The sequence below is a fragment of the Cariama cristata genome, unplaced genomic scaffold, assembly GCF_000690535.1.
Source record: "Cariama cristata isolate BGI_N322 unplaced genomic scaffold, ASM69053v1 scaffold34174, whole genome shotgun sequence".
NCBI classification, from domain to species: domain Eukaryota; kingdom Metazoa; phylum Chordata; class Aves; order Cariamiformes; family Cariamidae; genus Cariama; species Cariama cristata.
Window position 1 is genome coordinate 1 of NW_009614067.1, and position 10,884 is coordinate 10,884.

A 10,884-nucleotide genomic window follows, 5' to 3' on the forward strand; every position below is an offset into this window, starting at 1 on the left:
CAAGGAGATGCTGCGGAAGGGTAAGGCGGGCCGCCCAAAGGCTCTGCCGATGTATTGTCTTAGATTTTAGAAAAATAAACGGGTTTCTGTCTAGCACTGGGCTTCAAAGTGCCCAAAACCTCTCGAGAGCGGTCACAGGCGGATGCTGTCTGGGCAGCACCCGGGGAAGCACACTGGGGCATGAAGCAACCTGGGGCTCAGCCCTGTGGGCAGCGGAGGGTGGGGTGGGACCCCAAGGCAGCTGGGGAAGAGCCCCGGGGTCCTGTGCCGAGTGTCCTGCGGGAGGTTCTGCCTTCACCCCAGAGCCTGCAGTCCTCCTCACTCCTCTCCCACTTGTCTCAGACCAGGAACATCTGGATGAGGAGATAAACAACCTCCGGAAAGAGCTGCGTGTGAAGGTCAACCGCCTCTTCGAAGCTCAAGGTAAACACTCCTGTTCTGGAACCTTCTCAGTATCTGGGAGCAGATGTCATGTCTCGGGAGCATGCAGAAACTCCTGAGCTCTGTTTGTCCCTGCAGCCGCTTTCCCACTGGCTTTGCAATTCCTTCCCTGCTCCAGCAGTATTGTACGGCTCCTGGTGTGGAGCTGTCACCCACCGGCACGCTAAATGGGCTCCCACATCACACCGGGGTGACCCCACAGCCCCTCTAGAGTTTAACGTGGACCGCTTCACTTATTTTGTAGAAAAATCCTGATTTGTATCTGTGTTCTCTCAGGTAAAGCTGAGCTGAAGGGATTTAACCTGAACCCCATGACCGCTGAGGAAATGAAGCTAATCAATCGCATCCTGGAGGGCTGAGGTGGCCGTGCCATCATCACAGCATGTATTCAGGCTGTCACCTGTGGAGCTCACACTGAAACAGCAGCAGCCTTTGGGGTTGGCAGGAGGACATCGGTGTGCCCAGAGCCCGCCTCGGGTCAGGTCCCTGGCAGGCGCTGGGAAGCGTTTGGCTCCTTGGCTACGACACTGCAGTTTCCTCAGATCACAGACCCTTTCCTGCTCCTTGCCGCAGCCCGGGTGGCAGAGCTGTGCCGAGGCACGGGCTGGGACACAGCGCTGGGCAAACGCCCATGGCCGGGGTGGAAGTGGGATTATTAAAATCAGAGCAGCATTCCTAGCGCTGTGTGTATGTTCCTTGTTGGGTTTTTTTGCGAGTGCTTCTGGAGTTTGGCTTCAGAGCTGGTTCATTGTCGTATCAGGAACAGGAGTAGGAGGAATTGGGAATCCACAGCGTGCCCGAAGCACAGAAGAGGAGTTGTGCGCGCCTGTGGTATTAAAACAAAGCAAAGCTATACATTGGAAGCATGTCAGGAATCTCTTTAAAGATGTGTAGGGAGGGACAGGAGGAGGCAGCATCCTTTTAGTGTTGCTGGGAAAACATATTCCACTGTTCAGTTGGAAGGCAAGAGACCACAGAAACGAGGCTTTCAAAACTAGATGAAGGGATAAAATGTATGTATATTTTAAAAAGCAGCCTGAAGAGGGCTGAGCAGGAATAGTCACTGAGCCTGCCCTGCAGTAAAAGGACAACTGATTTAACCGGGAATAGTTTCTTCAAAGGTTTTAAAATTTATTGTCTTCTACAGTACCCCCTTTAGTTTAAACTTGCTACCCCAGCACAACTTGGTTAAGACCATAAAAAAATTTTAAAACAATTAATCATAATTAGTAATGCAAGACAGTGAGTTTGATTTTTTTTTTTCCCCCCCTGTGTACAGGAAAGTGTATGGGTCCTGCCAAGCCCTTTAGTTTTTGAACTTCTGTAAAGATATTTCTGGATAGAATTTAAAAACTGTAAACACGGCAGTTGTCCTCCTTTCTCCGCCTCTCAAGGTAGCTCACCCGTTCTGTCAAATGTCGCACATGTAACACAGAGCTGGGCCTGGTCCCTTGCTCTCTTCCCTTCTGCACAGCCACACAGAAATTTAAACACAGCACCGCTGTTTTCCTGGCTCCCTGACTGCCTCCCAGCTTCCCAGGGCAGAAGTGCCTTGTCCAGGCAGCCCTGTGCTGCCTTGTCCAGTTCCACACATGCTTCAAATTATGCAGAGTTCCAAAAAATACCCTCTTTCAGACTCCTTAAAACTGAGGTGTGATTTCTTTAAATCTAAAAAGCCAACTACCATTGCTTGACCTAAACTTTAAAATTCTGTAGCTAACGCCAGGTACCCTAAATGTAGACCTGCAAGAAGCGAGGCTGTCCACTTCAGCCTTAAGTTTCAGATACACAGATTAAAAAAAAAATAAAAATAACACAGCCTTACTAGCTGAACTACCTTGCCGGTAGCTTTTTCAGAAAATTGCATCTCTTCTGGAAGCGAGCGGCAGTACACGGTGCCAAGTCCCTGCGTCAGAGCCGCACTCTTACATAACCGGTGTAGCACAGCCAGCCAACGTCTCCGCACCGTGTGATGGCAAGGTTGTTTTTACAGTATCATGGCAACAGGTTTTCTGCTCTCACATGTTTCCCTAGTAGTAGCAGTAGGAGGATGAGGTGCCTGCTTTCCCTAAAAGCTTTGTTTTGCTGTGCAGACTGTGTTTAGCCCCTTTATCTTCTTACACAGTACAGAACTCAGCTCTGCGAGTGCCGATGGACAGCCGAGAAGCCAGCATCCCTTGTGTCAGCCATTGTGAAACAGCTCATTCAAGCCCATTGCAGCTTCCAAGCTGAGAAACCTTCAGAAGCAAGGTGGCCAGCGTCTTGTGCTGAGCCAGCAGTGTCCAGAGAGAAGTGGGAACTGCTGCTGCTCAATATGAGGAAGAGAGAGTGAACTTCATCCATGGTGATCTCTCCCATCCCAAGCTTGAGATCAGCATTATGCTTTCTGCTGTGCAGGAAGATTCCTGAAAAGCTGCTTCAGTTGTATCTTCCTGTCACCACAGCAGCCTGCAATGAAAACGTTAACAGGGGAGTTACACATCACCTTACTCTTCCTTCCCGTAGAGGTGAGGTAATGCGCCAATTTTTGTTAGTTAGAAACTACAGCCACAGACAATTGTAGGCACACTGAGCTGCGTGCTGGAAAATAAAGTTACAATACACGTCAGCCTCTCAGAAGTATGACTTCAGAATCCGAGTACTGCTTCCCAACAGTAAAATACACAACTAGCTTCAGGAAAGTGCCCAATAAATGGTCACCGCAGTGACTGTAGAGTGTTTTTTGCAGCAAAGCTGGCATATAAAGAACTCTGCTGTGACTTTGAAAAGCAGGACTACGAACAAAACCATTCCCACTACATTTACATGCTTGTTTTCAACAGTGCTTCTGCAGCCTGGTTGCTCACATCCACTTTTGGAAAGCATCTGCTCCTTTTGGTCTCTTAATCCCATAAGAGCTCACAGGCCTGTTCTTGTTCTTCCGTTCTCGAGTGAAAGGTGTGTGCGCTCCTCTTGCTGACGCGCAGATAGCTTAGGAACGTGAGCAGGGCACTCTGCCAGCACTGGATGAGTACACACCTAAACGTGTGTTTGCCGTCACATTCTCATTCACCAGAGTGCCCGGGTCTCCCCTGCTGCCGACGGGCCTGTTGTTCCTGATCAGGGCAAAGCCTCCAACATGCTTCTCCTTCCCCGTCAGCCTACAGCATCAAATACATGTACTGAAGTACCTCAGCAATGACAATTATCTGTCTGCACACAGGAATAAACTCCCAGACAATCGGAGACAAAGCTGAACAGCTGAAAGCAGTGGACATCTTTCTACTATTAATATCTGAGGTTAGCACAGTTGTAAAGTCAATCACAAAATGCTGCGAGACAAGCTGCTTGGAACAGAGAGCTCCAGAAGCAGTAAGTGTGGGAGGCACAATGCAGAAGGGCCTCTGAAAGAGAGCTCTTGTGCACGTCCCGGCTCTGACACGGACTGCATTCCCTTTGCAGCCCCATGCTGCTTTGTTTTCCCACTCTGAAGTGGCAGGATGCTTGCGTACTTTGCTCTGTTTCTGGAAATTCATCACTTAATCGCTATAAAGTTTCAAGTATTACGATCAGTTGCCAAGAAAGACATGGAGCCAGACCATCCATTCCAAACATTTTACTAAAACCCCTTAGAAGGTAATAAACACCTTTGCCTGCCTGCCTGCCCTCCCTGTCCACAATATGAAGTCTGTCTTTGAGAAGGTGACACTCGAGTTCGCAGTCCTCCTGGCTACTGGCAGCGAGGGAAGGTGAAGCATTTACCTCCAGAAGCCAGCTGAGGAGATACAACAGTAAATTAGAGAGAAACAGGCAGTTTTGCCAATGGTTTGTCTAAGAGAAACGCCTGTCCACAAAATCATTACCCTGCTAGCAGGCAGGAGTAAGTGTGAAGCAATAGGAAATCCAACCCTAAATCTCTTTCCCATGTGCTGAGCCAAAGAACATTCTGAGCTTATTGCAAAGTTTCTATTCCTGTTCTCAATGATACTAAAGAAAAAAAAATCCCTCTAGCTTCCAGAAAGACGTACAAGTGAAAACCAAAGTCTCACTGAAGCAGTAAATGCCGAGGAGAATTCACAGAATGAGCATTAACCCTTTTTTAGTGGCAGAACGTGGATGTCTCCCGGGAACAGTTTCCTAGCACAACACAGCGTTCAAAGAGCTCTCCTGCGAGGGCCCAGCAGCGCTCTCTGAGCACTGTGACGACATCGAGGACTTTCATTCCGATTCATTTGTTCCCTGACCAACTGAAGTTACTCCAGCTCTTTATGTGCAGGCTGCCGACGCAGTAATTTGGTTTGAGGCTATGAACAGAGTAGATTGTTCAAGCTAGAGCTATCCAGAACCACAGCTGAGCTGCATTTATTTGCTCATTTGAAATAAAGCTGTCCCCAGTGGCACCGTGTGAAATATTGTACTGAAGCTGACACCGGGCTGTAACAGGTATACCAGTTACCGTGTCTTGTTAGAGGGAAGAGTTAAAAAAAATAAACTAGAGAAGACATTTCATAGGAGAGCACCATCAACATAAATCATATCTAGGGGAAATTTCCTTACTTATAGTACTGCTTGCACATTACATGATTAAGGCTGAAAGAATAATAATCCTATTTGCTTGTCATTTCTGAAGTACTATTTGCTGTTGCTGTTTTTCTCAACTCCTGTAATGACAAGTCCATTGTGCTCTCAGGTTTCTGCTGTTGCAATACTTGGGTTGCATATGTAGCAGATAAAATTCTGAGAATTTCAGCTGGACTTTAATGATACATATTTTTCACTTAGCCAGTGAGAAAACCTCTATTTAAAAAAATAATAAACCAGTCTAAAGCCAAATTATGTTTTAAAGGGTTTTGTTGTTGTTGTTTTGTCTTAAATACCCTGAACTCCTGCGGAGTCCTTTTCTCCATGATTAGCGGGAGGGACCTCTTTCAGTTGGGGTCTGCCTTTTAGCCAGTGTACCACAGCCACGGGTTATGTTTAGCGCTGGCAGCCAAACGGCACCGGCTGGAGGTTTGTCAGTGCTGATGGAGCACTGCTGTAAGATACATGAGCAGAAGAAGAGATGACAGTAACCCTCCATCTCTGGGAAGTGCTGTGATACTTGTGATATGCTGACACTTGGAGGGGAGCATATTCCAGAAAGAGCCAAATTGGCAGGGTTTTACAACACAGGGCTAGAGATCCTGCAGACAAAGTTACATGGTGCTGCACCCACCTAATAAACCCTGATGCTCCGAGCAAAAGCAGCTGCATCCTTCCAGACAGCAGCTCCCTTCATGTAAAAGAGCTCAAACCTCTCTACGCTTCACTTGCAGTTCCAGACTGGCTCACTCTCGGCCAGCCTGCAAGCACCTACCTACAAGATGCAGAAGGATCAGGAGACACCCCTATCCCAGGGAAAGCAGCTGGCCTGACGCTGTAACCCCTGGTCTGTCTATTAACGCCCTTATGGTTTCAGATCCTGATGGATCAGGATGTCATAGCCGCAGAGCTCAAAGCAGTGTTTGTCACCGCTAATCACCTTCTGAACACCCTGGAGGCTGTGTATGAAAGCGTTGTCCATATCCGCAAAGAGAACGTCCGTTCACTCTGCCCCACGCTTGGCGGTCGAGCACTGTCCGAGCTGCTCAGTCACCCACTTGCAGCCCGAAGACATCCAAACACAATTATACGAAGCCATTCACAACAGATGACCACACATGCGCTCCACATGATTCTTTTCAATCATCACCCTATAGTCTCCACAGCCCAGCAAGACTTCCTCATAAAAAGCCAGAGACCAGAAGGTAGGGGCTACACACCCCACAATGCAGTTAAACTCTTTGGGCTTGACTACTGCACAGCTATACCAAAAAAAAGTCCCCAAGTCCCCTCAGAAGTTCCCTAACAGCAATCACCATCCTACTTTCTATCAGGGTACTGCAAAGACCCTCCTTTCCCTATAAACAATGGAGATTTATAGGAGGGAGCAGCCCATAAAATGGGAAGTTCAGCACCATCCTCCATTGCTCTCAAACACTGACCCTCATCTCAGATTCATGAGGAATCTGACATCCCATTTAATTTTTTTTCCTCCCTCTCTTTCTCTCAGCTGCCACCTCTCGAGAGAGGAAGCTTAACAGTGACAGCTGCGTGCAGCAATGTCAACCTCACCGTACCGCTGAGGTCTTAGAAGCGAAGGGCTAAGCTGTAAGATATCTTCATCTCAGAAGAGCACTAACCAGAAAGTTATTAGGTTTAAAGCCAAAAAGATCAGCCCTATAGATGTGCAGACAGCTGCACAGCGACATTAAAGCAGAATGCTCACCCAGCTTCTCTCCGAAAGCTGCTATCAACGAAATCACACTTACGGGTAACAGGAGCCAAGGCAGCCCAGTGAAGTGGCTGCAGCACACGTCCTCGGCGTGGCAGCTGGCAGGAGGAGGTCAGCTTGCCTGCGTCTGCCAGGAGAGCCGCAGTGGCAGGCAGCGGGGGAATAGCCTGCAGGCAATGCGTACCCCCCACCTTCCCGGGATCATAAATCAGGTGCACTCTTTTGCACTGCCACATTTGTGAGATGAACATCAGCAATGAAGTACAGAGACAGACAGACACTGAACAAGCAAATATGGAATTCTCACTCTAGAGTCCTCTTCCGCCCCAGTGCCAATTAATCATCTTTCCTGTCTGTAATCAGAGGCGTCAGCCACCTGAGCTTAAATCGAACACTGCATGATGGTATCTTACTAAAAATTGCAGGAAAAAACAAAAATCAGAAGCAATCGAGAGTGGTATCTAGAAAATGAAAGAGTGACTGCCCTGAGCTAGTACTGCACCTCACGGCTGGCACAAAGCTCTTCCTGTCACCGTGCCCCAAAGCTCAGTGCACCTCCACCCAAGGCCGCTTGCTGTACCCCCGTGCTGGAAAGGCTTTCGATCTTTCAGAGGAAGCCTGACCTCTGCTGAACTTTCACAGAGAGAAGTGATGGATTTTCCTGCCTCCTAAGCCATCAAATTGAGGTGGGATACCTTTGGGGAAGATGTGTTAATCAAACGAACGCTATCAAAGTCAATACAGTAGCAAGTGTGACACACAGGGTATCAAGTAGTTCTCTTCCATGAATCACCCTGTCCTTACATTCTGCGAAGCTGAGGAAGAGAAAGGCTGCCAAAATTTAACTACTAACAATAAAACCAGGACTGACATTTCAGCTTCGGTCCTAGCTGATTCGTCAAAATGGCATTTCCAGTGATCTGGTGACACCAGTTTTCTAGTGAAAAAAGACCGGAGAGAGACAGGGTGACAGCGGCAGCGACAGGACAGCCGACTCCTGTAGGTGTTTGCAGCAGTCAGAAGTGACGAGGTTCATCTGATGCATCTAATACCAAGCAGTAGAATTGTACAGTCATTTTCTTACCCTTCTTTTTGGCACACACAGACAGGTAGGACACAGCGATCATCTCTGCTATTCAGAGTAAATCGTGTATTAGAAAAGTGAGCAAATCCACCTCTGTATAACCAGGCCTTCAGTGGGATGTACTGGGAGAAGAGGAAAGGAGCAATTGGGCATTAAGGCAAGGAAATCTATTTCTGGCGTAATGATGGTGGTTTGCACTTACAGATGTCACTAGAACATAAACTCTCAAGTCAAACTTGCAACCTATGAAGGGCAGAGAAATGCATAGTATAACCCAGTGGCTGAAATGCTGCCTAGTGTTAGATGTATCTAAGATCACAAGTTTATATATAAATACATACACAAAGTGTAAGGAGTCAGATCCCAGACAAAATATCTGACCATTTGGGAAAATCCACTGTAAAAAACTTTGTTGTTGGCCTGAGGAATGGTGCAGGACTACGGCATGAGACACGCACAGGAGAACAGAACAAGTCACCAGCAGAAGAAGAGGATGAAACAGGAGCAAAAGAACAAAATGCCTGTTGGATATTCCCCAAAGAGAAGACACGAGAGTCGTTCTCACCTTCTTCAAAGATATCCTTCAGTTTTCAGAACAAGAAAATTCCTTCACCTTGTGACCTGCCAACCTACAGATGGAAGAGCAGAGTTACTGGCTTTAACGTTAGGATTTCCTGTTGTTTCCCAGAATTTCAGTGTAAAAGCCCTGCACGACCTGATTCATCATCTGTATGCAAGCGCACGTATTTAAGGTTATGGGGGGAAAGGGACCCAACAACAGATCTCCAGTGCAAAAAGCTCAGATTTGTAGGTGTTAGGAGGATTCCTGGAGGAAAGGGCAGAGCAGGCAGCCAGCCTATGGGGAAGTTCCACAGTACTGAATAAACAAACTCTGTTCACATGCTTGCAGAAATATAAGTAACGCAACATATGTTGTCGGGAATTTTGTTAAGTCACATTTAAAATTTGTGTACGTTATAGAAGAACTTAATTAAACAGGAAAGCCATGAAAGATGTCAGAGAACTATGGCAAGCAAGAGCAGAAAAATCCTGAAGACAGCTTAAGCTGCATGACACATTAAAAGTGGGTGACGAGTGGCCTGGATAAGCCCCCCGAGAAGCAAGGCTCCCCAGGGCACCTTCCAAGGGAGGCCCAGACTCCTGCAGCCCCAGAATGTCCTGACCTACTCCTGCATCTGCGTGTGGGAGTAGGCAACCTGAGACGTCACAGCACAGCGCTGCTCAAGAGTACAGACCCACAGAAGGAGTCACACGGAGTTTATTTTTACTTGTCTGCAAGTTTTGAGGTCAGCCACAAACTATTTCATTTAAGTTGTTGGTATAATTTCAGTAATCACAGGCTTTTTATATATCCTTGTTTACTCTGTTCTGGTTATTTACCATGTTAATTGAGGTTGTGGGCACAAAATCAACTTAATATAAGGTTTTTTTGTTGCAAATTAACATGTTCCCATTTGTAGAGTTAGATAATCAGTAGCTGCTATCCTCCTGGCTGTAATTCACATGTTAGTTTGCATAATTACCTCCCATTCACTTCTCACAAGTGTGCCCTTACCGATGGGCCTGACTCTCAGGGTAAGGCGAATCCTCCTGTCCCAGCCTCCTCACCAGACCTGCTGTGCAAACCAGAGTGACTGCTCGCTTGCAGGTCTCAGACGGGTGTATTTTTAATTATGTACCACAGCGCAATACTCATGATGTTAAATGGCTTGAATCAGCTGACAGAAACTAGGCGTTTCTCAGCATCCCGTTGCATTGTCATAATTTCTAAAGGAAACACAATTTTTCCTTGGTCCCCAGGGCACTGCCTGAAGTGGAAGTTGCTGTGTTCAGCCCAGCTCCAGGTAGCTATAGGGTTGGTGGGACAAATATGATTCAGAGCATGAGGCTACCCTTCAGGTCTCTAACTGCAGAGCAGAGAGAAGCTAATGCCAATCAAATCCACCCCAACTTGTGCTCCAGCCTGCTCAGGGAGTCTCCCGTAATCTTTTCACGTTCTCAGGATGGAAGTCCACTCAGTAAATTGGCTGGACTTACACCGGCTGACATCTAACGTAGTGGGATTTCCCTGAAACTAAGCAGATGTCTTCATAGCTCCATCTTTAGGGGCTGCCCTAGAATGCCACTTAACCAGAAGCCCAACAAGACAGCTGCTCTGCACACACCCCCACCTTCTTGCACACCTGCAGCTGAACTGAAAGATTTCAGAGCATGAACTTGGCCACAACCCCACACCGAGAACCCCTGGGAGCACAATCTGTTCCTCTGCACAAGAACTCTGCAGTTTATACCTTTGCCACTGAGTTAACTTTGGCTCTACAAACAAACTGAGCTGTCTTTCAACAGCTGAAATAAATTCTTACACAAGAAGAAGTGTTTTGGTAGTATGTGTTGACCAGGAAACAGGCCAGGAGCACTGCTGCTCCTAGGCCACTTTGCTCTGCTCAGTCCTTCCTGCAGATTTCCTACCTATTTTCCTCTCCCTTTGCAGAACAAAGGCATCCATTCACCTCTGCCTCGCTTTCCTTGGGAGAGCACGTACTTACTGGTTTCATAATCCAAGTGATGCCAGGATTCTTGTGAAATTCTTCTACTAGCAAATGGTACTCTGAAGGCATTCTGAAGGTCTTCGGAATAAGTGCACATTTTGTTGCCTCAAGCTTTCCTGCTTCTCTTTCTAAGGCTTCAGATTCTTCACTAAGCAGTTCTTCTGACTCAGCTGGGTAGAAAGAGAAATACAAGGTTCAGTTCAACAAATGCTCCCACGGTCTGACATTAATTGCCCTTGAGAAGTTTCTGGGAAGCAACTGCACCACATACCCCGAGAAGAAAAAAAAAAAAAGAAATACAGATACCATTGAGAATTGCTTTTTCTTTGTGGAGGAGAAGGCTCGATTTCAATGTTCTGTATCTCTGCATGAACACGAGGAGCTAGAACACAGCAGGTCTTACAAGCCCTGTTCCTCCACTCCTCCTGGGGCCCTCCGGTGCAGTGGGCACCCTCCTCTCCAGGGCAGGCAGCACCCACCAGCGCTGCGCACACCCA

At 47.3% G+C, this 10,884-nt stretch overlaps 1 protein-coding gene across 1 annotated transcript; it reads right to left on the bottom strand.

The window, feature by feature from the left end:
* Positions 1–2,859: 2,859 nt before the first annotated feature.
* Positions 2,860–10,557, bottom strand: LOC104160995 (probable tubulin polyglutamylase TTLL9; the record flags this gene model as incomplete). The annotated part of the gene is given in 10 exon segments (XM_009699271.1): positions 2,860–2,889; positions 3,482–3,581; positions 4,082–4,195; positions 5,865–6,081; positions 6,940–6,984; positions 7,852–7,939; positions 8,020–8,126; positions 8,383–8,446; positions 10,385–10,521; positions 10,524–10,557. Coding segments are annotated over 10 exon segments (936 nt in total), but the record flags the coding sequence as incomplete, so codon positions are not given.
* Between the last annotated feature and the right edge of the window lie 327 nt (positions 10,558–10,884).